General features: G+C 58.1%; 1 protein-coding gene across 2 annotated transcripts; it reads right to left on the reverse strand.

Moving 5' to 3' along the window:
- Nucleotides 1-739: 739 nt before the first annotated feature.
- PIAS4 (protein inhibitor of activated STAT 4) lies at nucleotides 740-27,246 on the reverse strand. 2 transcript variants are annotated; one of them, XM_072947955.1, is made up of 11 exons: nucleotides 27,108-27,246; nucleotides 22,310-22,736; nucleotides 11,796-11,880; nucleotides 11,127-11,168; nucleotides 10,683-10,773; nucleotides 10,434-10,562; nucleotides 10,231-10,336; nucleotides 7,721-7,794; nucleotides 7,468-7,628; nucleotides 4,941-5,071; nucleotides 740-1,937 (listed from the first exon to the last, which is right to left on the reverse strand). In XM_072947955.1, the coding sequence occupies exons 1-11, from the start codon at nucleotides 27,132-27,134 to the stop codon at nucleotides 1,933-1,935; spliced, it is 1,278 nt and encodes a 425-aa protein (XP_072804056.1). In that variant the 5' UTR covers nucleotides 27,135-27,246; the 3' UTR covers nucleotides 740-1,932. The 2 variants fall into 2 exon arrangements, with proteins under 2 accessions (XP_072804056.1, XP_072804055.1); XM_072947954.1 differs by lacking the exon at nucleotides 740-1,937 and adding an exon at nucleotides 4,123-4,624.
- Between the last annotated feature and the right edge of the window lie 222 nt (nucleotides 27,247-27,468).

Consider the following 27,468-nt stretch of genomic DNA (forward strand, 5'->3'; position numbering starts at 1 on the left):
CAGGAGGCCCTTTGTGGCCATCCTGTCTTGTCACCCTGTTTGTACATGGCTGTCCCTTTGCTTCTTTCTAAAGGGGTGGGGGGGTGTCTTGGGTAGGAGGGGAGGGAGTCCCCCAGCCCCTTCCAGGGTCTTCTGGGGAGTCTGCACTACTGAGACCCACTGGCCGTGGTTGGGACTGCCTCATCACAGGTCATGGGACAGAGGCAGGGGCCAGGGCCCCCCCAGGACCGAGGCAGTCCAGGCAGCCTGGATTGTAGGAGGTGAGACCAAGAGAGTGAAAGGAAAACCGGGGAAAAAAAGTAAAAATCAACAAAAAAAAAAAAGAGCAAAAATCCTATTTTTTGAGAAAGAAAGATATTTATATTTGCAGTTTTATTTTAAAAAAGTTATTTAAGCTGAGGAAGCAGCCTTCCTTGGATGGGCAATGATGGCTGGCGCAGGACGGGTCAGGGCCTGGGGCTCGGGCACCCCAGGAGCCATAACCTCAGAGTGAGACTAGCTCGCACTAAATATATAGATTTACATGTGGGATGGGGGCAGGGCAGGAGATGGAGAGGGCTAGGGAGAACCTCCCCCATCCCTGCCTGAAGGCTGCGGCCAGGGGTCCTGATGCCCAGGGTCCTCCCCGCCCTGCCCGGGCCCAGACACGAGGTGCCTTGGACTTTGGGGGGCCAGGCCTGGTGGAGAAGGGCGGGGGGGCAAAGCCCATGGGGTCAAAGAGCACAGAGCAGACATTCCATAGACTGTATTTGAGAGTCTTTATAAAGTGTGGGAGATTTAAAAAAAAAACAATTGATAAAAATGCACTTTTTGGGGGTGGGGAGGGAGAAGCTTTAAAAGTAATAAAAGAAAAACAAAAGGACAAAAGATGATGAAAAACCAGACAAAAAAATCATTTTTCTTGTACATAAAAAAACCACTAAACGCAGCCTGTTACGACCGCTGCTGCCTCATTTGCCTGATTTTGATGTTCTTTGTGTTTTGTTGGGGGAAGGCTTGGGAGCGGGGATGGAGGGTTCGGGGGGGCCCCTCTACTAGGGTTCCAGGAAGGGACCTCTAGCTCAGCCTGACTCTTCCTACCAGGCCTGGGAGGCAGGGGTCTGCACGCAGCGACCCTGCCTCTGGGCTCCCAGGGTGGGGTGGGTGTTGCCAGCAGTGCCAGGCCCAGGGCCCCTACAGAGGAGGTGACCCACACCCCTGGGCACAGGCGGGTGCCACCAGGTGAGGGCGGGGGTGGGCGGGGAGAACCGGCTGGGCGGGCTTCTTGGTCACCTTCAACTGCAGGGTATTTTGAGGCCCTGGGTGGGGTGGCCTTGGCCAGGGAGCCCCAAGTTGGCCAGAGGGCCCCAAGATGTAGCCCTACAATGGGTCTCTGTGACATGATCCATGATCTGAGCTCACTGCTCCCCCAACCCCTGGGGGGAATGGGCTGCGGCCCCCTCCTCTGGGTTGGGGTCACCAAATACCACCACTTCTAGGGCCCTGGGGAGTGCCCTCCCTCCAGTCCCCAAATCAGACTGGGGCCACCTGGGCCGGGTTGGGGGTGGGGTGATGGAGGGACACCATGGGGGCACAATGGCCACGCCACAGCCTGGGAGATGGACGGCCCTTGCCTGGAAATGCCACGAAAGCAGGAGCTTGGGGAGGGGTTCGGAGTGCTGGTTTGGTGTGGGGAGGGGGGTCCTCCGTCAGCAGCAAGGTCACTTGCTTGTGTTCCTGTAGACCTAGGTCTCCTGCTCGGGCTGGGTGGCACCCAGTGCAAATAGAAGATGTTATGGACGGTGAGCCAGCCACGAAGGAGACTGGAGGCCTCTGGTCAGAACGGTGGAGGAAGGTTCTAAGCCACTGGGCCCTGGAGGGTGTCTTCACTCACGCTCCCTTGTCTCCTCCGCTGAGGGGGGAGGCTTTGGCTCTTCATCAAGTTCACACACTTCACCCTAGTGAAACAGAGGTTTTAGCATATTCGGAGAATTATGCAACCATCACCTCTATCTAGTTCCAGTACATTTTCAACACCCCACAAAGAAACCCGTTCCCTATTAGCAGTTACTCCGTATCTCTACCCTAGCCCCTGGTACCCTCTGACCTCTGTGGATCGGCCCATTCTGGATGTTTCACATCCATGGAATCACACACTGTGCGTCCTTCTGTGTCTGGTTCTCTGAGCATCGTGTTCTCAAGGTCCATCCACGTGATAGCGGGTGTCAGAACTGCCTTCCTTTTTAAGGCTAACATTCCACTGCACGGATGGAGCACATTTTGTGTAGCCATTCCCCTGTCGATGGACACCCAGGTTGCTTCCCAACAAACCTTTGGCTGTTGTGAATCGTACTGTTACGAACGCACGTGCCAGTGTTTCTGTGAACCTGTTTCCATTTACCCTGGGGCAGATACCTCAGAGAGGAGCCGCTGGGTCAGATGGCAACTCCAGCCTGGGACCCTTCCACCAAGGCTGCCCCATCTCACATTCCCACCGGCGCCCTCCAGGGCTCTGCGTCCTCGTCCTCATCCTCACCGGCCGGTGCGGGTGAGCCACGGGGTGGCCTCTCATGGTCGTGAGCTGCGTTTCCCTGGTGACGAGATGTTGAGCATCTTTCTGAGCTTACTGAGCATTTGTGTATCTTCTTGGTCACCCAGGGGGCCAGGGACGGTCCTGGGATTCAGTGGCTGTCTGAATTCCTTGTCCGGCCCAGCAAACACACTGGACCTGGCAGCTCAAGATGAAATCTTCCTCATTTGATCAAATGCTGTGCCTTTGGAACCCGAAGGCTGTGCAGCACGTGGCGGGAAGACTTGTCCTTTGCTCCCCGCCACAGCCCCGATACACAGAGAAGCGGACGCCTCAGTGGCTTCACCTTGACTTTTTTATTTGCATTTTTAAAAAACAATTAAATTAGAATACAAATATTAGAAAACAGCGGCCCTCGGCTGCCAGGGCAGGCGGAGGGCGGTGGGGGCCGAACTGCACAACCGAGTTTATACAGTAAAACTGAATTTGTCCTCGACCAGATTTGTGTCCCTTTCTTCTTTAGACCTGAAATGATATTGCTTCCTGACTAGATTTCTGTTTATACAAAGAAAAATTATTCTGGGGCTTGGGAGTGGGGGCGTGGGGAAGAAGAAAAGCAAAAAGGACGGTGGGCACAGGCAGTCTGGAGAACCAGGGGTGGCCTCCGGGAGCAAGGGTGCTGGGTTAGGGGCTGGGCACCCAGCTGCGGGTCCCTGGAGGCATCTGGGGCAGCTGTGGGAGCCCTGTGGTCACTGGACCCCAGGCCGGGGGCCACCTGGGGCCAGGCAGGTAGCTGAAGGGCGGCCCAGCCCAGTCCTGTTGGAAGACGAGACTGAGGCTCCCAGGGGGAGGGGGTGCCGGGCAGGCCTCATACCCGTCAGAAAACCCAAGAGCAAGAAAAAGGGGAAGGAACTGCCCCAAATGGAGAGGCCGGGCAGGTCCCTGCTGCCCCTTGGAAGTGGCCGCCCCGTGCCCTGCTGAGGAGGGGCCGGTGACGGCGGCACCCGTGGACATCTGCGCTGTTCCGTAGGGAAGTTAACCTGAATTGGAGTTACCGAGGTAGCTGGCTAGAAAACTGAGACCCCCCCACGCCACACGGTGCCGCACTCTGGGGCCCCCGCCTTCCACAGGCGGTCCTGGCCACATGCCGGGTCTTCAAAATACCAAGTTATTGCACTTTCAAAAAATACAACACATCTGTGGCTAAACCCTCCCCAGCCCGCCACTCCCCCCGCTGCCCCACCCCCGCCCCCCGCCCCCCATCACCCCTCCCCGCCCCCACCCACTCCATGGCTTCTTGGCTAAAACGCTCCCTCCTCCAGGGTCTCAGGAGAGGACACGTTTGCAAAGAGAGAAAAAGCAAAGGAACAGACGAATGTCAAAGTCGTGGCTGCCGCCGGGGAGAGGGCCACATGCCCGGCAGTCCTCCCTGAGCCCCCACCGCCCGGTCCCCTGCACCAGCTGGAATGGTCGTCCGGAGGCGCGGCATCCTGGGCCCGCCCGCCCTTCCCAGGGTCGGCTGTCTTTGGGCTCTGACTCCGGCCGGCCGAGGAAGCAGCTGTGTGGGTGGCTGGCCTTGTTTTTAAGTTTGATTTTTCTTTGTTTTGTTTTTCTTTTTTTTTTTTTGTACTTTTTTTGTCATTTTACTTTTTTTAATCCTCCGATAGAGTCCAGAGGTACAGGTGCCAGGAGCCAGGGAAAGGGTTGGAAAAACAAAATGAACAACAATAAAAAGAAAAAAAAAAACCCACCCCTCCCTCTGCGCCCGAGGCCCGCCTGCGCCCTCTGCGTGGTGAGCACCAGGGAAGTCGCGCGTCCGGTCGGCGGCGGCGGGCGGTCAGCAGGCCGGCACCAGGCCCTTCTGGAAGGGGCAGCGGCGCTTGGGCCGGGGGCCTTCCTCATCCTCGTCTTCTTCATCTTCCTCTTCCTCCTCCTCTTCCTCTGAGGACGACGAGCTGTCCAGCGTGAGGTCCACCACGTCAGCTCCCGGCTTCCCGTTCTCTAGGCCGCCCGCCGCCCCACCCCCGCCGCCGCCGCCTCCGGTGCCCCCAAGAGCACCGCCGCCCCCGCCGTTGACGCTGGGGGTGGGTAGGAGCCCACTGGCGTCCGAGGTGCCTGCGGGAGACAGGGACAGATGCTCGGGATGGCTGTTGAGGAGTCGAGGCCGGTGAAGGGTAGGCCAGCCTTGTCGCGCAGCACACCTCTGAGGACGGGGTGAGGTGGCCTGACGATGCCGGGTCCCCCACGCTCTGCACAGGGCCCAGCACACAGCGAGCACTCACTAACCACCTCAGCCACCCTGCTCCAAGGGGGTCGACTCCCCGGGATGGTTGTGTTTTAGACAAAAAGGCCCCACAGTGGATACAAGTCTAACTCAGAGAGTGCCAAACCCCGGAACAGGGATTTGGGTCAAGCCTGGGTGAAGCCTCACCGAGCACGAGGATGGGGCACTGGGGGCTGCAGCTGCGCTCCTTCTCGGCGCGGATTGGGCACCACGAGCCGTCCACCAGGTACTCGATTTCGTCGGCGTCCTCACACTCACTCAGGATCTTAGAGAGGAGCCTGGGGGCGGGAGGAGTGGCTGCTGATTCCTGGGCCACACCCTGCTCTCCTGGACGGGGTGGGATGCTTGCTGAGCCACTTCCTTCTCTGCAGAAGGGGCTTCAGGGCAGCACTGGCCAGGCCTGGTGACCTGGGGTTCCAGGAGGGCCTGCAATGAGCTACTCATGGCAAGGGGACTGAGGTGACAGCCAGCCGGGACAGAGAATGGGGCCTGCACTCCAATTACTCGAGAGCATGAGGCCTAGGGGGCCACTTGACCTCCTAAATGAGGGGCTCCCACCCTCCCATACTGATTCTGTGTTGCCCCTGTTTTTACAGATGAGGAAACAGGCTCAATTCACCTGGGAACAGAATGAGCCCACATAATTCCCATATGGCCAGCAGCAACCCGAGGGCCCCATGGCGAGCTGTGGCCCTGGGCACTGTTCTCTGAGGTACAGCCAGCAAGGCCCATTTTACAGTTGGGGAAACTAAAGCCTGGGATGGGGAGGTGAGTCCTCCTGAGGCCACAAGGCCAGGCAGCAGCAGGCCTGGGTTCAAGTCCTAACCTCCAGCTACTTCCTGACCACCAGCCTTGGTCTCCCTGTCTGCAGGATGAGGCAGGCACAGGGCCCACCATCTCCAGCAGCTGCAGGGATCTGAGGAGTGGCCAAGTGCCCACACCAGGCTGGGTGCAGGGAACATACCAGAGCCCCCAGCGTTTGTTCAACCTCAATGCTGCACCTGCCTCCAGGTGACTTCGACCGCCTGGGTCATGGTCACACAGCAGGGAAGCCTTGTGTAGGACACCCCTGTGGCTGACGTGGACCCTCCCAGGCCCACCTTGAGGCCTTGTCTCCACCGTCACACTCACAGACCCACCACCCCAGGGTTACCCTGGTGTGAACACAACTCTCCCTGCAATGCACTTCACTACCTGGAAAACTCCGACTCACCATCCAAAGCCCCACTCTATGGCTTGTCTCCAGGCAGAGCACAGACAACAGGAATTATCTGTGTCTGGCTTGGTCCCCCCACCCCTCATGCCCAGTTGGGAGTCCCCTGAACGAAGAGTCCTTTTGGGGACCCCTGAGTCACTCAGCTCAGGGCCAGGAACAAACTGGTAGAGCCTCAAGGAATAAATGCATAAATCAAGGACCCTAAGCCTCCCTGGCTACACCCAGGCTCCATGGGCTAGTGGAATTGCAGTCTGTGTGGGACACCGTCACAATGCCCAGCCCCAGTCTTGTCTGTCCCTAGAGCTGTCACAGTTACCACCACCCAAGCCTGGGTGGCCCACTCCAGGCCTGTGGGGGGAAGTCGGGCTCTGGGCCGCACAGCTGCCAGGCCAGGAACAGAGCTGCCATTCAGGCCCAGCCCTTGTGCCCGGCCCCAGGGGCCTCCTCACTCCACCCTGAGGCTGGACTGCTTGGGGGTGGCAGCTCAGTCCTCCTGGGGAGAGGACCCAGGCTCAGAGCTTGCCATAGTGTGGTCAGAGTCCCAGCCTGGCAACCTGTGAGCTGGGGGGGGCACATTCTGAGCCTCAGTTTCCTCATAAGGTGGAGAGGATCAAGGTCCAGCTCCCAGGATGGTTGAGAGGGAGGGCTTGGCAGGACCTCACGTGCGGTGATCAGATGGAGACAAGTGGCTGACCGTGGGGACAACTCACACGTGGCCACTGCAGGTCACGGCCACTCCCTTCCCCACAGCATGTGCCCTAGCTGCACCTCGACCGCCACGCACTGGTGTGGGCCATGTAGCCGGTGATTCAGAGAGTGGCTATCAGACTCGGCCACACTGCCCCTGGCCTGCTCCTCCCTGGGCCACCCTGTTCCCTCCCCTGCCCCGGCTCTGGGGACAGAAACGGGTGTGGCTGGCGCCTGGCAGGAGCTGGTCAGTCAGGTGCTAGGCTCAGTTTCTGGAAACCTAAGACCAGAGCAAAGGTTCCTTTTTGGGGAGAATGGCCTTTTTCCCCTCGTTCCCCTGTGGCAAGGGGAGGGCCTGCCAGTCAGACTGGGGAGGCAGACTGGCCACAAGCTGGCACCACCTAGCAAAGGGACCAACAGAAATAGCCAGAGTTTTGGGGAGACATATCCCCTTCACCTTCCTACATGCAGGATGTGACAGAGCCTGTGCTGAATGCCACCCAGGAAGCAGCTTCCCGAATCGTGCAGCGAGGTCACGTGGAAAGCAACAGTGGACCTCCTGGGTCCCTAGCCCTGCTTCTGAACCCTAAGTGACACCATTGCCACTGCACAGCAACACCCCTGACATGTCCCACAGGGCTGCCCAGAGGTCCCAGGAGGAGGAGCCACAGAGGCCTCACAGGTTGCCTGGCTCCATTCCTCCTTCCACAGGGGCCCTGAGAAGTGAGAGCTTGAGTCCAGCACAGCCCCATGAGTGCCCCGGCGACTCACCCATCGATGATGAGCTGGTCGTAGGGGGCCGGCTTGTCGCACACTGGGCACATCCAGGTGGGCTTCTTCTCATTCATCTGGAGGTAGAAGACGGCGTCGAAGCACTGCAGGTGGGCGCAGGTCTCCGCACGGCAGGGCACCGACAGCCGCATCTTTACCAGCTGCGGAGCCGGAAAGGTGACAAGGTGTGAGCGGCCACCCAGCCCAGTACCGCCCGCCTGGCTGCCCCAGGCCACCGCGCGCCCTCACTCACCGGGCAGATGAGGGAGACCCGCACGCCCGTGGTGGCGATCTCGCTGTCGGGGTCTAGGCGCAGCTTCTCTTTGACTGTGGGGAAGGGGCGGCCTAGATCAGCAGGGAAGGGACGGAGATGCCTGCAGGCCTGGGGCCAGAGGCGGGTTCTCTGCAGCACTCAGAGGTGCTCGGAGGGCAGCAGCGAGCACGCTTGGCACCCTTGTTTCAGAAGGGCAGCGTTCCACATAACGAGCACCCTAATACCCACCTCCAGGATGATGAGACATGAGTTTTAGCTCCAGGCCCGGGGGCTACAGAGAGCACCTACATTAAAAACCTCTGGGCAGCAGCTAGTTATTTCCGGGTGCGTGACGATGGGGGACAGGCCCCCCAAATAAGCCTGCCCTGCTGGGGCTTTTCATGACCCATGGGACTTTTCTGAAAAGATCCAGGCAACAAGCAGCTAACACAGGCCACCTACTGTGACTGTTAATTCCCGTGAAAACCTCCCTGAGGACTCTGGGGTGGGTGAGGCAGTGCCGACGGCCTCCTGCACACTCCAAGGGCTGGGAAGCCCCGATGCCAGGTCAGGAGTGCCTACCGCGGACCCGGGGGACAAGAGCAGGCCCACGAGTGTGGCTCTCTGGCACCATCTGAGTCTGCTTCTCTATCAGATGAGAAGACAGCAGGTACCCGCCACTAAGGCCACCCTACTGCAAACACACAAGGCTGGAAAAAAGCCTGGAAGGAAACTTGCCTAATGTAGCCCTGGGGATGGGCCTGCAGGGGGCGCAGGGAGGCTGGCGGACGCACCTGAGGGGCACCTCGTTAAACTTCATTCCCAGATGGCTCAGGAGAAGATCAACCCCGGGCCCTGCAGTGGGGGAGGCCACCTTGCCAGGGGCCTGGAACTGCCCCTCCCCCAACACAACTCCTGCGCCCTCTCCTCCAGAAAGCCGATCCCACGGGGGGCTGAGGGTGACTTGCCAGCTTGCCCCCGCCCTCTCTCCCCCACCACTCCCCCACTGTCCCTAAGGTCACACCAGTCATTCACACCTCAGTATGAATTTCTACCCTGTGGCTCCCCTCTCTGGCTAACAAGTGCTAACTGATGGTGGACCCAGAGGCCTCGGCCCCTCTAAAAGACCCGGGACAGCTAAGAATAGATGCAGCATCCACTGTTTCAAAGCAAGGCCTCTTCCTCCCCTACCTAAGAGAGGGAAGGCGTGTGCAGCAGAAAAGGTTCAACAGAACTTCCCGGCCGAAACTAGAGAGGAACAAACCCAGCAGCGATGATGCCCGGCGGGAGGCTGGCTGCAGAGAGGAAGCCCTGCCCAGCACAGGCCCAGGCTGGCACGCACAGAGCGACACACACCCTGAGGGCCCCCAGCACTGCCTTAGGCCTTGGCTCCTGGCTGGTCACTGAGGAGTCAAGCCAGGCCTCCACCAGCCGGTCCCCACCCTGTAGCCCCTGCTGCCTAGATGAGCCCTACCCAGCCCTGCACCAATCCCTGCACCTGCCAACAGGCACTGCGGCTAGCCAGCTGCTGCGGGGAGCCTGCCTCCTCTGGTCAAGCTGGCCACCGTCCCTGCAGGCCAACAGGCAGGTGGGGGTGGGGCTGAAGAAAAGGGGCCCTTGGTGAAAAGAGAGGCAGTGGAGCAGGGCGCCTAGGCAGAGGTCCCGGGGTCACAGCCCCCTAACTCGGCCATGCTGCACCCCAATGTCTGTCCCCACAGGTCAGACTGGGACACGGCCAGGTCCCACTGCCCAGAGCCGTCGTGAGGCTGGGGTCAGAAGCCAAGCCAGGCGGGCGTCTGGGCGACCCGGGAGGAAACTCCTGAGCACCGCTGTGTGCCGGGCAGCCCCGCTCCGCTGCTGGTCTAAGGGGAGGTTTTGGCTTCGTTGAAATGCCCTCTGTATTCTCACCCCCTTTCTTCGGTTGTTAGAGCACAACAGCAAATGAGTGGTCTCGGCTTTCCGGTCAGACCTTCATCACCAGGCGTGCACCTCCGCCGTGAGCCCGTCTTCTGCTCCAACTCTCTGAGCCCCGGCCCCGACCTGCCCCATCCCCTGCAGGGCAGCCAGAAGCACCTGCCTGAGCACAGACCACGTGGGTTGGCCCCTCCCAGCAAGGCTCCAAGGCTCCTTGCCGCATGTGCTCGGCCTGTGGACCCCGACAGCCCCCACCCTAGCTCTCCTCGCCCTACTCACTGGGCTCCCTGGGGCCTGCCAGCACGCCTTGCTCATCCCTGCCTCAGGGACTTTGCACTGAAGGTTTGCTGCCTGGCTCCCCCTCCTCCTTCCACACCCTCCAGAGACCTCTCAGAGCTCCCTAACCCCCAGGGTGATAGCTGGGCCCTGGAAGGTCAAGGTGCCCTGTCAGGAGACCCCTCACAGGCAACACGCTCCCATGAGGACTGGGCCTGCACCTCACACCCGGGACAGGGAACGTCTGAGATGACGGAGCTGCAACCACCCCCAGGGGCCGTGGGAGCCCCACCCATCAGCACAAAGGCCCCAGGGCTCACCCAGCGCCTTGCACAGCTCCGGGTGCTTAACCCCGATGGTCTTCAACCTCTGCAGCAGCTCTGAGGAGGTCAGTTGCCGCACCAAGTACAAGGCCACGGAGTAACTCTGAGGGCAGGGAAGGGGAGTCAAGACTGAGCTGGAGGAAGGGTGGGTGACTGGAGGGGGTAGGAGGGAAAGGGCAGGGGTGGCAGGGCCAGCTCACCTTGCCATAGTTGCCCCAGGTGACGGTGATGCGGTTGGTGGCCGAGGACAGGTACATGAGGTGCGTGAGGTTGATGGGGCGGCACGGCCTCTTGGGCTCCACGCCGGGTTTATTCGAGGGATAGTAGCCCTGAGAGCAGACAGGCCAGCTCACACCATCACCGAGGTGTTCAGCGTCACCCCCTCTACTCTCTGTTCTCTGTCCCCTCCCCCCCACCACCACAGATGCCAGAGGCAGGGCCGCACTCACCGGGACAGAGCAGTAGCTGTGGTTGACCTTCACTGCAATGTTGGGTGGGTACTGGTCTTCCTGAGGGCTGCTGGTGTCTGAATAGCAGATTCTGCAAGGACAGTGGGGACCATAGGGCCGCAGCACCTCGGGCAGGGGAGGGCCCACTGGGACGGCGGGGAGGACAGACGGTGGGTGGAGGCGACAGAGGCCCTGTCAGGCCTGATGGGTAGATCTCAATGCTGGACTGTAGGTGGGAGGTGTCAGGGGTCCCGTGTCTGGCCTGAGTGGGGCTGTGTGGTGATGCCCCACAGACAAGGCCAGATAACAAGGAGAAGCAGGGGGTTCTGAGAGTGGCCTGGGGCGGGACATGGCAGGACGTTGGCCACCCAGGGTCAGGGCGGTAGAGTCAGGTAAGTGTCCCTGCCGGGCCCCCGCCCAGGGTCCTGGCACACCTGGGCTTACCTTAGGACGACCTGCACGGCCTTAATCCCGGGCTGCAGTTCTCTGTGCATGGGGAGGAGAAGAGGGGTCAGTGGGGGAGCGTGCCGGGAGCCACTCTAATCCTTTGCTGGGGACTGTGGGCCCCTCCTGGGCCAGGTGGGTGGACTAACCTGCTACCTTCTATAACAACCAAAGGCCAAGGGGTACTATCTAGAACATTCTCTCCTGCCACTGACCCACTGGTGACTTGGGCAAATGACCTCCTCTCTCTGAAAAGTGGGGGGCTGGTGTGGATAGTGGGTTGGTGGGTGCCTGACAAACGGCTGGAGACGGAGGCCTCAGAGAGCAGAGTCGCAGCCCGGAACCAGCCTCCAACCGTCATCTGCTACAGCCCAGTGTCCCCACCGGGCAGTCCCGCCCCCACGACACTGGTGATGTCTGGGGACGTCTCTGGTGGTCATGGCGGGGCGCTCCTGGCATGGAGACAGCAGGGCCAGGGAGTCTGCTCCACACCCCCCAAGAGAACGCAAGCCCCGATGCTAGCAGCACCCAGGCGGGGCTCTGTTAAAGAAGGATGGCTGGCCTGCCTCAGGGCTGTGGGTCAAAGGCCGTGAGAGCACGGGCCCTGAGCAGGCTGGGGCCTCCCTTCCCCCAGCACTGAGCCCAGGTTCTGCTGCGGCCCTGGCGCACCTGGAGTTCCGGATCAGCTCCACCTGTCTGGGCGTCAAGGCGAAGATGCATGGGCTCTCCTGAAGCTTCTCATTATTCTGTGGAACTGGAGACAAATTCGGGGTCAGGGTCACGTTTGGTCCCTGGCGCAGGCGCTGACCATGGTCATTCCTACAGGCCCGGCCATCTTCAGACTGGGAAGCAGGAAATGGGAGGCTGAGCCCCATCTGTGTGGCTGGACATGTAGGCTGGACGGGGGACCTCCAGGGATGGGGGGATCCTGCCCCTTCTTGGGGCCACTAACTACAGCCTATGGTTCAGGGAACACTTGTGTCCCCCACGCCCCCCACTGAGGGTCACTCGGGGAGTAACAGCCTTCTCAGCCCTCCAGAGTTCAGGCATCTACTCAAGAGGACTGAGAGCTGTTCGTGCCAGGAGAAGAGCCCGGCAGGCTGGCAGGAGACAGCACGACAGGCCAAGTGCCCTCAGGTCAGCTGCTTGCTCCAGGTCCGAGAGACACCAGTGACTGCCCTGTCCCTAAATCGCAGGGCTGTTCCAGGCACCTGTGAGCACGTGCCCAACCGTGAGGCACTCGGCCCAGGCCCTGCACGTGATGGGTTCTCAGTGGGCCCTGCACAGCACTGCCAGAGGGGACAGGGCACAGGCTGAACAAAATCCCGCCTCAGGCACTCACGGGCTGGCTGAGGAGATAAGGAATTGAACCAGCAGTAAAAGTCCAAGTGCACAAAATCAGAGTCACAGAGCAGTCTGGCCTGGCTCACAGTGGGAAGTGTGAGGAGGGCAGCAGGGCCAGGGCACACAGAGCCATGCTCGCGTCACAAGGCACCCACTGGAGACCCCCTAGAGGCTGGGGGAGTCTGCCAGGGGACTGAGACCTTGGTGGTGAAGAGCTGGGTCTTTACTCTCAGTCGTACCTGCACTGAGAACCCCAGGTGCGATCAGAAAGTGCTCTGGCCTGGATGAGAAACACAGCCTTCCAAAATGTGTGTGTGGAAGGCAGCTAAAGCAGTCGTGAGAGGAAAAGGTATAGGTTTAAATGCTTCTATTAAAAAAAATGAAAAGAGTTTAAAATGAATGACATATGCTTCCTCCTTCCACAAGAAGCTAGAAAAAGAAGAGCAAATTAAAAGCAAAGCCATTAGAAGGAAGGAGATGAAGATGGAAGCCAATGAAACAGACAGCCCAGCAAAGCCCCAGGTTTCTGATAAACGCCGAGTCAGACCGGACAGCCAGACAGCGAGAACGTGAAGTATCAGCAACGAAAGGTGGACAACAGGACAGACCCTACACCTTCCGGTTCAGTCGGGGCAGTCACAAGCAACGTCATGCCAGTGAGGTCGCCGATTTAGACGAAATGAACAAATTCTTCCAGAGATGCATATTACCAAAACTGACACCAAGAGTTAGAGAGTCTGAAAAGCTTTTTATCAGTCAAAGAAATTGAATTCATAATTAAAAACCTTTCCACAAAGAAAACTGCAGGTCCAGATTGGTGGATTCTATCAAATGTTTAAGGAAGAAGCCATGTAAACTTTATATATAAACTTTTTCAGAAAACAGAGAAGGAAGAAAACTTCTCAACTCGTTTTATGAGGCAGCGTAACTCTGCTTCCAAAACCCGACAATAATGCATCAAGAAAGGGAAAACACAAACAGCTCTCATGAACATAGATGTAAAAATCTCGAACAAAACACTAGCAAACGGCCAGGGCCCCTGGGATTCGGCCTACGCATGCAAGATTGGTTTAAAACCTCCGCACGTCGACTTAGAGTGGCTAAAATGATAAGACCAACAATTCCAACTGGTGAGGACGTGGAGTGACCAGAACTTTCTGCTGGGGGGGGGTGGTTGTAACATGGTACAATCACTTTGGAAAAACGGTTGGGCACTTTCTAATAACGTTAAACCTAAACCTACCCTATAACCAGCAATCTGCTGTTAGGTATTTCCCAAATAAATGTCCACAAAAAGACCTGTACAAGAACACTTGGCAAATTTATTCCTAGTAGCCCTAAACTGCAAACAACTCGAGAGCCTGCCAACGGAAGAACAAGCAAGATGTGTCACAATCATAAAATAAAATAAAACTTGTTATCTACGCATTGACATGGATGAATCTGAAACCCAAAATGCTGAGCCAGAGAAGGCAGATGCAAAGAAGTATGTGCTGCCTGTGTGTCGTGTCACATTCTGGAACAGGCAAAACGAACCTGTGTGACAGAACTCGGAACAATGGTGGCCTCTGGGGCCAGGGCAAGCAAGGACTGCCAGGGAAGGGGCACGTGGAAACTTAGCACTGATGGAAATGTTCTGTATTTGATGGCACTTGGGATACTCGGGTACGTTCATTTGCAAAAACTCAAATTACACCCTAAATATCTGTGGATTTCACTCTACGTAAATTATACCTCAATGATTAGAAATATAAAACTGCGCTGAGAAGTGGTGATCATTATGCAATGCATAAAAATGCCAAGTCACTCTGCTGTACACCAGAAACTAATATCAGATTATAGGCCGATCTTACTCAATGTATAAGCCAGAAAGAGGAAAAAAAACACTGTATGATATATCACTCATATGTGGAACCCAATAAAAAAAAAGACAAAAGAATTTATTTACAAAACAGAAACCGACTCACAGACACAGAAAACAAACTTATGGCTACCGGGGGGAAGGGGGTGGGAAGAGATTAACTGGGAGTTTGAGATTTGTAGATACTGACCGGTATCCATAAAATGGATAAACAAGTTAATACTGTGTAGCACAGGGAACTATATTCGATATCTTGTGGTAGCTTACGGTGAAAAAGAGTATGAAAACAGATACAAGTATATTCATGTACGACTGAAGCATTGTGCTGTACACCAGAAACTGACACAACATTGTAAACTGACTATATACTTCAATTAAAAAAAATCTCACTTCAATGTAAAAATCAATTTAATGAAGCAAAAAAACCAAAACACAAATAACACCAATACCGCCCCCCCAACAAAACCCACTACACTCGGCAGTCATGTGACTGGAAGACTGGAAGAGGCGGAGAAGTCTGATAGACACTGACGAGGCCGTGCTGGCAGGAGGGAAAGGCTCCTCGGAGAAGCCGGCACAGACCCCGGACCACGGCCACTGGCGCTGGCAGACGCGCGCACGCGCAGCAGGACCACGCCTGCCGCCCGACGCAACTCCAGATGGTTTTCATCAGCAAAAGACTGTTAATGACCTAGGTGCCCACCCGTGTGGTCTGGTCAGCATCCGCACGGGACCCCACACAAGGGAATACTATGCTACCGTGAAACAGGTGCTCCGATACAGACTCATCCCCAAGATGGTTTTAAGTGAAAAAGGCAGGTGTGGAGCAGGGGTTGCTATCTGTGTAATCAAAAGCCAAAACCGAGGGAGGGGCTCTGTGCAAGAGCTGTCTCTGGGGGTGCAAGAGCTGGCCACATGTCAGCCTTGGAGTGGCTGGGAGGTAAGGCATCCGCCTTTTTCATACTGCAAACCCTTCAGAAGAGTGATGGGCCGACTGTCCCTGTAACGAGTAGGGGTGTAAATATTTTCGGCTTTGTAAGCCACATGGCTTATGCCTCCACGTCCCCACTCTGCCTTGCACCACAAAAGCCGCCAGTGAGACCTGAGCACAGGCCTGGCGTGGCCAAGGCCAGCAGGGAGCAGGCCCTGGTCGGCCCACCCCTGCTTCCGAAGTCCAAAGCAGCACAATGGGGAGGCTATTTAAAAAGCAAACACAATTCAAATTTGAAACCAGCTCGGACTGGTTTGTACCCCAGCTCTACCCAGCCCTGTACACCTCCATCCCCACCCAAGCCTGGGCAGCCTCCACGCACAGGACCCATCTCTCAGGGCTAGGTCTGGAGCTGGAGCCAGTCAGAGGTGGCCACTGACACCGCCACGTTGTTGCCGCCAGTTCCTGCTTGTTGAGGAGGGCTGGTCCCTCCGGAGTCCTGGCTGGGGCCCTGGAAAAGGGCAGCCTAATTGGAGGGCTGGTTGCAGGGAGGCTACTTGCAGACACGCCCAGACCTGCCCAAAGAGTCGGGGCAATTATTTATGGGGGAGGGGGTCTCCCATCCAATAGATCCCACCGAGTCCCCTGGAAGGCAGGGGAGGGGGGCGGTCCACCTGGCAGTCAGGGAGCTCTGCCAGTAGAAACTGCAAGAAAGGTCACTGAAGGACTAGAATCTGGGGTCCCTTTCCGGGAAGGACTCCTACTTCTAGGTGAGGCTGCCGCGGGGGAAGGGGATGCACGCTGAATCCAGATTTTCTGCTGTGCCATCAGCTTGGGGAGGCTGTGACTGTTTCCCCAGGGAGCCAAATGGCCAGTGGGAGGTGAGCTGCCACCTCAGCAGGGACACAGCACACCCTACACCACCAGGAGGGGGCGGGGGTCCCCCAAAACCGTGCCTTAGCCGCCACCGCCAGTGGCGGCCCCACCCTTCGGGCTGTTCAGGGCTGAGATGTGGCATCCATCCTCACCATCAGCTCCTGAGGCCAATCCTGCTCACTTCAAATCCCAAATGCATCCAGGGTGGTACCTTCTCCACCAGTGCTTATCTGATCAGAATGCAGACCCGATGCTGGTCTCCTGGCTGCCCCAGCTCAGGACCTTAGGGGGCACTCTGTCCCCAGCCCTGGTGGCCTTGATTCCACGGCAGCCACCTTAGCCACCTCCTCGTGCTCCTCACCTGCCAAGAACATCTCGCCTAGAAGCCTTTGCACTTGCCATCCCCTCTTCCAGAACGTTCCCCTCCTCAACTATCTACACAGTCCTGGTGTTTAAGAAAGTCTGCGCAAATGCCCCTGGAATAGAAGTCTTCCCTTGAGTGCCTTTATTTAGAAGCCACAACCTCCACCCCAACCCACCTGCAACTCCAGCGCTCCCCACCCCCTTCCCTGTTCCGTCTTCTCCAAAACCTTTATCTTCTGAGAATGAACACAATTTTCCCATGTCTGGTTCGTTGTGGACGCTGTGCCAAAGGTACCTCTGTTGTCACCCATGCTGCACAGGTGGAGCACGGTGGAGGAGGTAATCGCCCTCCCAGCCCCCAGCACACTCACCAGGCTGAGCGCCCCTCAGGACTAAAGGGAGAGCCCCTGTCCCAGGGTGCTCAGGGGAGCTGGAATCCCGGGAGGAGCAAATGGACCAGGGAGACGGGGAACTAGCCGCCTGCTCGATCTGAGACCCCAGCACAGAGCCTGGCATACGCATTACCACACAGCCTCGCAAACTGCCACTAGCAAAGAATATTTAGTGACCTCAGAAGGTGCGCACGATATACTAGGGGGTAGGAGGTGACACACCAATAGTCAGGACACACCACACTTCGTAGGTCGCACACACACAGAGAAGGCAGTGGCAAGAACCAGCTGAGACTGCCCACAGGGACCGCCCCTGCCCTGGACGCCGGGCTTCCTTGGTGTTAACCTGTGATTTCTATGATGAACACATATTTACAAAAATTTAAACAGGAAGAAAAAGACCTTTTAAGAATTCTACTGGATGGGACTGGTGTCTCTCCCACTGGCCTGGAGTCCTTTAGCTGGCAGCCCCCTGGGGCCCCAGGCCCGGTGTCCAGGCTGAAGCCCAGCCCCAGCAGGTGGTGCTGGTCGGATGTGGGGGGTGTCCTGGGCTGGGGACAGAGGCCTCGAAAACGTCAGGGAGCAGACGGGCACCACAAACTCCAGCTGCGGGCTCTGGGTTCAAAACCACGCTCCTCCACTCACGGGGCAAGGGACCTGGGCTCCCGACTTCCTGCTGGTGGGGCCGCGGGAGGAAGAAGCACTGAAAGAGAACGTGAGTTCAAAGGCATTCTCACTGCAGCCCCCAGGCTGCTCCTCAGCTCCAAGCCTTTGCTCATTCTGCCCCCACCCTACTCCATCCTGCAGATGCAGTGGGGGAATAAGCCAGTCCCAGGCATTGAATAATGTCAGGCTGGGAGGAGAGAGCGGTGAGGGAGGGCAAGAAGAGGCAGATGAGCTTCACATTAGGTGACAGGGGAAGAACGACTATGTGGGTGTATAGAGAAGAGTGTGACAGACAGGAGGACAGCACATGCAAAGGTCCTGGGGCAGGATCAGGCCTGGAATGCTGGAGGAGACTGGAACAGAGTGAGCAAAGTGGGCGGGCAAGAGGGAGGTGGTAAGGGCATAGAGGGGACAGAGAAGAAAAACCAGATCATGAGACGGTTTTGAGCAGAGGAGGAATGTAACCAGCCTGCTAGTCTAAAAGCTTCCTATGGCTGCTGGGGGGAAAGCATGAAGGTAGGACCACCTCCATGCCCACCTGCAGGCTCCTCACAGATTGTGCTGGGTGCTCCCTAAGGCACCTACGGCAGAGCTGGCAGAGCCCCTCCTGCCACCAACCAGCCCAGTGGGACAGGCCACCTGCCCTGCAGCTGGGACACAGGACATGGGGTGCCCCATGACTGTCCAGGTTTCCAGGGCACTAGATGGACCTGATGCCACGGAGGCACCAGGGGCCTGGTATGAACTACTCCAGGCTATGGGGTGGTGGGCAGGCCACCCTGCCTCTGTGCCTCAAGGATATTCCTCGCTGAGAAAGGATTCAAGAAAACAAGATCTGGAAAAGCTCAGAAGCCCTCAGGACAGTCCGATTGGCTCCCACTGTTCCCAATGGCCTACCTATCTTGCATTTCCTGGCCTCGGTGGCCCATGTCTGGGCTGCTCTCCCTCCCCAAGCCTCCACCACACCATGCTCCAGTCACAATGGCTTCCATTCACGACCCTCTCTCACCACCCAGCCTCTGCCTAAAAAACACACACACCCCCTACCCTCCTTTGGTCCAGCTTAATTTCTACTCATCCCTCAGATCCAGATGGGAATGCCACCTCCTCCAGGAAGCCTCCTTGACTGCCACCTCCCCACAAATGTGCAATAAGGGGCTCCTGGTACTGAAATATTACTGGCTCCCTGGGAACCCTGCCCTGATTAGAACATTCCTCACCCATCACCCTATCATCACCTCGAGTGCAGCTTCCTGGCAAAATGCACCAGGCAAGGGCTCTATTACCTTGCTTGTTGTTTGGGCAATACCAGCCAAAGGGGCGTCAAGCCTGAACGAGGGACATGTGTGGGCTCTGCAGGACAGAGCGGGCACTAGACCACTGGCTCTCAATCAGCCACTTCTCTGGGCACTGGAGAACCAGGGACAGCATACTCTCTCTCTTGGGCCATGGGAATGGGCCCCTGCAAGGCGCTGGCCACAGGGATACCAGGAGCCCAGGTTCAGCACCAGGCCAGGTTGTATTTACTTCTGTCTGTCCTTGAGTCTCATGACGGTCACCAAACTCTGGCTGCTGACACCCCAAGGGGCCAGGCTTGGGGGACCCTCAGGTCACCAGATATCCAGTGAGCCCCCAGCAGCAGTGTCATAACCCAAGGCTGCATGCTCAGCCCCACCCCACCTGAATTGTCCATCGTTGGGCAGTGAGAGCCTCTGGTCCCGGTGTGCCTGGCCGTTGGCCCCTCTCCCAACTGGGAAGGGGAAGACGGCTGGGCTCCCCATCCTGAGGAGGCCGGGGGTCCAGAAGCTTCATGTGGTTCAGAACAGGTGCTTCCCCGCAGGGGAGCAAGGCACTGATAGTGCAGGGAGGGGGTGAGAATTGGGAAGATGGCTGAGCACATAGCCCCAGACTCCCCTCCTCAGGAGACTGTGTGACCTTGGGCCAGTCTCCTGACCTTTCTGGGCGCTGGTCCTCACCCCCTGCTGGAGCAGATCATCTGTCTTCTAAGGTCCTTCCAGCTCTCGCTCTGTGGTTCTATTATTCCCCTCCCCTCCCCCAACCCGAACATTCCTCTCCCTGTGATTTATGTCTCCTGTCGGCCTAGCTCAGTCTCCATCCCGGAGCCGGCTGGCGGCTCTTCTGGTGAAACAGGACCAGACTGTTTGGGCCTTGTTTTGGTCGGCAGGTCATGACCAGGGGTGAGGGGGAAGGGGAAGCTGGCCAGAACCTCCTGAAGCGGCCCTTGGGCAACGCCAGCGCTGCAGAGTGCACCACAGGGAGGCACCCAGGGCGCAGGCTGGGCAGGCAGAACCACTTCTCCTGGAACAGAAGAGGCTGGCCTGCTCTGGGGCCAGCGTCTGTGCTGGATGAGGCCCCTCCCTAGGAAACCGGGCAGCCGCTGGGAGTCCTCGAGAAAAAAGAGAGTCACGAGAAAAGCGTACACCTTGGGATGGGGCAGGGGAGTGGGTGGGAGCAAAGGCAGGGTGGGGTTGGCCTCTTTGTTCTGAGCCGCCAGCAGAGTAATTCCTGGTGTAGACAGGGGAGCAGACTCTCCCGGAGATCAGGTGACCGGGGTCCCTGGGGGCTCAGGGCAAAGTGATGCATTATGGGGCGGAAGGACTGCACGTTCGCCGTGCAGGAAGGAAGCCCACGGTCCAGGCAGGGGAGGGAGGATGCAGCCCTGAGTTCAAAGTCACCTCCAGCCCCATCCTCCGCCCAACGCCAAGCCCGCCTTGCAGTTCCCCAGTAAAAACCCAGACTCCTTGTTACAAAGATCATGCTGGAGTCCTTAGGAGCCTAAATCATCAGCTCGACCTTCAGAACCAGCCAGCCAGCCAGTCCTGAGGCCTCAAAGCCTGCTAGGGGCAGGGTGGGGGAACAGGTCCTTGCATCTATGAGACACTGTGGGGAGCAGAGGCAGGAGAGGTCATCTCGGAGAAATGCAGGGAGGGGACTTTGGGCCTCAGTGCTGCCACGTCACTCCCACAACAGGTGCTGCTGAAGCAACCTGCTCCCCACCTGAAGGCTGGCGAGAAACGCCTGCTCAAATCAGAGAAAGCAGAGGAGGGCAGAGCCCCGGGCTGGAGCGTGGGCCCTCAGATCCCAGGGCCAGGACCACCAGCAGAGCTCTCACTAGCCTCCTGCAGCCTCGCCTGGAACCACAGCCCCTCTGATCCACCCTCACCAAGTCCAAGGACTATAGGCAGTTGTCCCCCTCCCCTTTCCCAAACCTAGGTCAGGACAGAGAGGGCCAGCGGGCGTGGGGCTGAACTAAAGCCTACGTGCAGAGAGGGCCCCTGGCCGAGCAAGGCAGGCCGCTGGGTCAGCAGGGTGGGAGGGAGAGAACCGCGCAGCCAGGGGCCCAGTGGCTGGGGTGGGTGGAAGGGCCGTGAATTCTGCCACGGTGCGCAGGGCTTGCCATGATGGGCTGCAGGACCCAGAGGGCCAGCACAGGCTGGGGGCACCCAAGGCCCCAGACAAGGGGTGCGAGAAGGGAACTTCCACAAGGGTGGGGGCTTTGTCTGCTCCATGCGCTTAGATGCGTGCCGTGTGAATAAACCAGTGAGTGGATGGATGAGGGGGTTCTCTAGGAACAAGCAGGGACCTGGTAAAACTGGAGGAGCAACAAGAGCCCCGCTGCCTTCCACCCCGTCCCCAGCCCTAGAAACTGTGGCTAGTCGGCCTCCCGGCCTGGAGCTCAAGACAGTATCTGAGGTTGAGTCCAGGATGACATCCACCCCCAGCTCTGTCATCAGAGCTGTCTGGGAGGGGCCGGGGGCCGCCACACAGCAGGCGCGCAGTCAACATAAATACGAGGTTCCCTGGCATTACCTCCTCCAGCTGCGACTGCACCCCACTTCCTGGGCGTACACCTAGATGTGCCTTGGCAGGCTGGCCCACGTTGACAGGCCTGAACCCCCGGACCAAGGTCACTCCCGCAGGCTGCCCACTAGGAAACAGCCTTCTGCAAGGGGAAGGAGGGAAGGTCGGATGGAACGTTCAGCCCCTATGCCACAGGGATTAAGGGCATGGGAGCCAGCCTTTCTTCCAGGTGGCCCAGTGACCCCTGCCTCCTGGTGGTCCAGCCTGGCACAGCCCCTGCCCATGGTGTACCAGGCTTGGTCTCTGTGACCAGTGGAGTGCCGCAGAAGCAAAGGTACAAAGGTATGCCACTTCCAAGCTGAAGTTGTGAGAGAGAGAGCCCGTGGCCTCCAGCTGGGTCATGCACACACACGTGTGCACACACTTACCTCCTCTCTCTCTCCCTCCACTACAGCAACCCCCAACCCCATCACTGGTTCTTGGGGACTCGAGTCACCATGTCATGCTGGGAGAACACCCAAGCAGCCCACAGAGGCCCACATGGTGAGAACTGGGGTCTCCAGCCAACAGCTAGCAATCACGTGAGTAAGTGCCCCACCTTCAGCCCCAGTCGAGCCTTCTGATGAGGCAGCTCCTGGCCGACAGCTTGACTGTGACCTCCTGAAAGACCCGGAGCCAGAACCACCCAGCCAGGCCACTCCTGAGTTCTGATCTTCGGAAACTGAGAGCTAACAGATGTTGGCTGTTTCAAGCTGCTGGGATTTGGGGTAAATTGTTACACAGCAACAGGTCAATAACACAAGGACCCAAAGGTGGCGCCTGTACTTCCTGGGACGGACAAGCGCCCGCAGACCCTTGGCTCATGGCAGGCCTCGGGTACTAGGAGAACTCAGAAGGTGGGGCTCCCCCAGGGGAGGTGATGACTCACCCAGCTCGGTGGGCTTCAGCAACTCATCCAACATGTTAAAGAAGGGCAGCTTCACCAGGCGCACTTCCGGTTTGAGGGTCTTGGCAGGCAATCGTCCAAGTCCATTTAAGTACTTCCCGTAGAGCACAGGGTAGTCAATGTTGGGGCCTGTGAGGGGAGTCCTGGGCACTGAACTGGCCCGGTCGTAGGTCGAGTGCATGGTCAGGGGGTCCAGGGGCCGGTGGGGCTGGGGCACGGGCTCCGAGCTCTTCTTGGCGTAGCGTGTCTCGTAGAGCTCCTTGATCTTCTTGAACAGCTCGGGGCTACAGTCAAACTGGACCAGCTGGAGGGCCCGGGTGACAAGTTCGTGTTTAAGTCCGCTCTTACTCCGACCAACAAAACCCAGGAGCATCTGAAGATCGGAGACTCGGAAACTCATCACCATGTTCTGGGGAAGAGCAACCACAGACACATATGCTTAGAGGGAGGTGTCAGAGTGAGGGGCCACCAAGGGGACGCCGGTCTTCTCCAGAGCCACCTGGGCTCTGACTGAGGGTATAGTGAAGTGAGACCCTGTCAGCAGCTGGCCCCCCAGGAGATGGTGGCTTCAGCCCCAGTTCCACTGGCCTGGGCTTGGTCCCACCTCCACGCCCGAGCTCAGGCTGCTGGCTCACCCTTCCCTATGATGTCCCCTCCCAGCTCAGTCCTGCTCCCCTCCTCCTCCTCCAACTTTCCTCAGCATCGCCAACGCAGCAGAAGCTCCTCTGACTGCCCCCTCAACTGCTTCTATTTTGGGTTCTCTTTTCCCATCTTCAACCCTGAAAGCATCTCCAGGGCAGGAACTGGGAGTCTTCATTCCTCATAAACAGCCTCAGCCACTCCTTAGCCGAGGACACTGAAGGCCTCTCTGACCCTCAGTCTCTTCATCAGGGACAATGACAGGTCCACCTCATTAGGATGCAGGAAGGACCAAATGAGGTGAAAAGCAGAGTGAGTGCTCACACAACATCGGTCACAAACATGTCTTCCCTTCAGTGTGGAGGCTGGCAGCCACCACTTGCTTAGCACTGCTCACCTGCTGGGGACTGAGCTGGGCATGTGATTATATGCTTAATTCTGATCCTTTGAACACCTCGGCCAGGTTGGATGAGCTCATCACAGACAAGATTCAAACCCAACTCTGAAGCCAGTGGTGGCTCTTCTTTACCATGCTGTCCCAGCACTGACTCAGAGCTGAACACAGCTGAAGCCATCAAAGTGTCTGCTAGTACCTCCAGCAGGCGTTCCCCTCAGCGCCGCGGATGTCAGGGCTGGATCATCGTCCGTGGCGGGCTGTCCTGGGCACACTGCAGGGTGTAGAGCCCCACCCACCAGATGGGAGAAGCCCCCCCAAGCCCCACTCATGATGACCACAAACGTCCCACAGACAATACAAAGTGTCTTCTAGGGGCGGAGTCAATCCCAACTGAGAACCACAGGGCTCCACCAGCCATAGAGGTTGTTAACTGAGCTGCAGCAAAGTGACGAACGAGGTCTGACACCTGTTACCTGGCAGGGTCCCGCCAATGAAATCAAACCAAACACATGAGTGCAGTGGATCCCCATGTTTCCTTTGGGACTGCCTGGCAGTGGCCTGCCCTCCAGGAGTTCCAAGACAGGAACTCTCCAACGTTCCTTCCAGCTGTCCAGCGCCAGGCTCCGGCTGATGGCCAGGTGGGCTCAAAATGACACAAGACAAAAGTGCAGGTCTTCCTTCCACTCCTGCACAAATGTGGAGTGTCACCAATACCAAGCACCACAAGGGCCTTCTAAAGAGGACTGGTGCCCACTATATAGGTGAGAAAACTGAGGCCCCCAAGAGGGAAGCAGCTGGCCCCAGGCCTCCCTGCTTGTCAACCGCAGGGCTGGCGTCTGGACCTGGGACCACTAAGGCTGTCTATTTCCACTTGCACCCATCTGCCTGAGAGACCCTCACTCCCCAGAGCACCACCTGCTTGGGGACCCAAGCAGAGAGATTGAATACTATAAAAACCAAGAGGTTCCATCTCCCTCACCCTGACTTCCTACCTTGAGCAGAGAAGAAACGCTTGCAAACAAGATGTTTCTTCTGGAAGAGGCCCAAGGCACTCAAGAGGAGAGGCAATGTCATGTGGGAGCTGACCGCCAGCCACAGAGCCAAAGGCAAGTGGGCTTGGCCTACTGGAGTCTGACCACCACACATCGTCCCGCCCCTGGGAGCCCCTGCCCCCACCTATCCCTTCCACCAGGTTGGACATCGGGAGCTGCCTCATGGACGCGCACGCACCCCAGCAGCACACACCCCTCAAGCTACCATATGTTCACGACTCGGATTTCTCTGCAGCTGCCACCACCAAGGGGCCTGCCCTTGACACGGGAGGGGAGGGGCAGTGTGAGCAGGGTGCAAACATTCAGGAAGAAGCCCTGAGCACTTCACAGATCACTTCCTGCCGTGGCTTCATCCTGACCCGCCTGCCCCTCAGATCTGTGTTTATAAACAGCGCCAGGCTCCAACGGCTTCCAGAGTCTCAACTCTGGGTGCCTTCCGAGCCCTGTGGAGAAACATCAGCCTGGACAGAGCAGCTGCGTGGAACTTAACAGGGGCTCTTCTCTCCAAGAAATAGGAGCTCTGTACAAAACACTACACACTGTCTCAGGGAGTTCTCAGACACCCACCCCCAACTCCTCTCAGGGGCCTCAGATTAAAATTCTCAGATTTCCAAGTTTATTAACAAGCCCCCCTCATTCTCCCCTAAGACCAGCCCACTTTGCACCCCAAAAGACAAAATCTCCAGCTCTTTGAGACACTTGGGAAAGTGCCTATAAGAGGGAGACATTTCAATGGCGTGGAAGGCACCCCACGGTGAGAGCAAGGCATTAAAAAAGAAAGAAGGCTCCATAGGATCGGAGCAAGCTGGGCTGTAGTCCTGATTAGAGAACTTGAAAAAAGGGTCAACTTGATTTAATTGGAGTGGGGGGGCCCGAGCCACCAGAGGGTCAAGTAGAGTTCATCAGATCATATTTCAAGGCCCTGGAAAGTATAAGAGTTCAGACCCTCATCTCTGGCTGGGGTGGGGGCGAGACACCAGAGCCACAGCCCTACAGTGCCCCAAGGAGGTTAAATTTTAGGGCTCCAAGGGACTTCAAGCCCACAGGCTGCCACCTTGGGCTTGCAGAGTTCAGACTTCCACATCTCTAGGGCAAATCTCAATTTCTCGAAACTCTAGAGAGAGACAGAAGCATGTGTGGTGCAGGTAGAGGGGGAGCGCGCTCAGAGGTGAAGGGAGGGTAATACCCTATAATCACAAAACCCTGACGGCTGCATTTTAGATCCCAGTGGTAAGAGAAGAGAAATGTAAGGAGAGGGAGGAGCGAAAGAAAATATTTACAGGTCAGGACCCTGGGAAGGGGAGACCAGAAGGGGGTGGGGACTGTGCCTGGGTCCTGGGAAGGTCCTGTCCCCTACCTCCCTGGGATCAGTGGCTTTGAGTAAACTACTCAGGGAAGGAAGGAAGAAGCCTAGTCTAGTTACTCGGGGACAAGAGCTCCGGAGCCTCACCTCGGGGAGGTACCTGGGAAAAGGAGCATCCCTGGGAGAGGGATGCTCCCAGCTGGGTCCCAAGAGGATTAACAGGAGCCCAAACTAGGAGGGGGGGTGACATCTATAGGACGTAGATCTGGGACCCAAGACAGGAACATAGGAGAGAAGCACTAGGAACTATCCTAAAAAAAGAGACATACCCTGCAACCAGCCAGGAACCTGCAGAAAGAGGGGGGACTCAGATGCCAGTGCTGAGGTGCAAAATGGATGTAAAGCAAGACTTCTGGGGGCTGTGTGGGAAGGGCATGTGACCTAAGAAGTAGACCACGATGGAGGAGAGTACAAGCGAAGCAGCCAAGGTTTGGAAATGAGGTCTGATTCTTCAAAAGTGGACTCCAGAGCTCCCAGGAGCAGAGTCCAAAGCTTCACAGATGCTGTCTTGAGGGGAAAGAGGGAGGAGGAACACAGAGCCCAAGACCCAAGACTGAGAAGAGAGAGTTAGGAAGGCCTTGGACACAGGGGCCAGGGCTCCATCCCACGGAGTGGGGCAAGCTGAGTTAATACCGCGCTCACTCCAGGGGGAGGATGGTGTCAGGAGGGGGGCGGGGCTCTGGGACTAGAGCGGGAGCTGAACATGGGCTCCAAACCCAAGCTTGGGGTACAGACTCCAAAAGACACGCTGTGTCTGGGGGTTGGTTCAGGACCCTAGCTCCTCACCCAGGATTGTGGAAGCGGTAGGACAGTCAGGAGATCCTTGTGAGCAAGGAGTCACCAAACCCAATCTGATCTGCTGGGCAAGTAAGCTGAAACCAGGTGCCAGCCCACTGTACCAAGGAGGTCGGGGAGACGCAGACACACCCCCAGGCCAAAGAACGCGCGGACTCCAGTTCGGGACGAGCAGCCCAGCCCGTCATACTGTCCGAGGGGACTGTGCCTCAAGCTGGGAGGCGCGGCCCTAAGACCGTGTTTAGGCGGACCCAGACCCCAACCTCTTGGGCTGGACGAGGGGAAGCCAACCTTAAGCTCGGGGGCCGACACCCCAGCGCGAAGATTAGGGTGAGGTTTCGGGGGCCCCGCCCCCGGCCTCCCTGAGCCCCGCCCGCACCCAGAGCCCCGGGGCCAGAGGCGGGTGAAGGGGCTGGACGCCGAGCCGCCGGCAGGCCGCGCCATGGGGCCCGGAGCGGGAGGCGCAGAGTTCGGCCTGCCGCCTGGCCCCTGCCCCACCGCCCGTCCCGGCCGGCGCCGCCGCCGCTCACTCACTTTGGCCTCCACCAGCTCCGCCGCCATCTTGGCCACCAGCGTCCCCCGCGCCGGGAGCCCCCAGCCGTCGCGTCACGTGACCACCCTCCACACGCAGGCGGGGCCGCCGCTGCGGCCAATTAGCACCCGCGCACCCTCCTCCCCGGGACGCGCGCGAACTCGCACTGCGCAGGCGCGCGCAGCCACCGCCCGGGCCTCGAGCCTATCAGGGAGGCCCGACACAGCCCCTCCCTTTTCGCTAGCGGCGGCCACGCCCACCCCCGGCCGCCTCTGGCTTCTTAAAGGGGCACGAGCCCCGTACAGGTTGGGGCGGGTGTTGGGTCCTGTCTAGAGAGAGAGGGGACAGCAGCGGCGACAACAA

The sequence above is a fragment of the Vicugna pacos genome, chromosome 22, assembly GCF_048564905.1.
Source record: "Vicugna pacos chromosome 22, VicPac4, whole genome shotgun sequence".
Classification (NCBI taxonomy): Eukaryota; Metazoa; Chordata; class Mammalia; order Artiodactyla; family Camelidae; genus Vicugna; species Vicugna pacos.

Bases quoted from the DNA above. Each gene is read 5' to 3' on its own strand.
- PIAS4 (XM_072947954.1), bottom strand. From the start codon at position 27,134: ATGGCGGCGGAGCTGGTGGAGGCCAAA. The intron at 22,737-27,107 runs GTGAGTGAGCGG...GCTCTTCCCCAG, and splicing joins CGGAGCTGGTGGAGGCCAAA to AACATGGTGATGAGTTTCCG. The intron at 4,625-4,940 runs GTGAGGCTTCAC...TGTCTCCCGCAG, and splicing joins GTGCCCCATCCTCGTGCTCG to GCACCTCGGACGCCAGTGGG.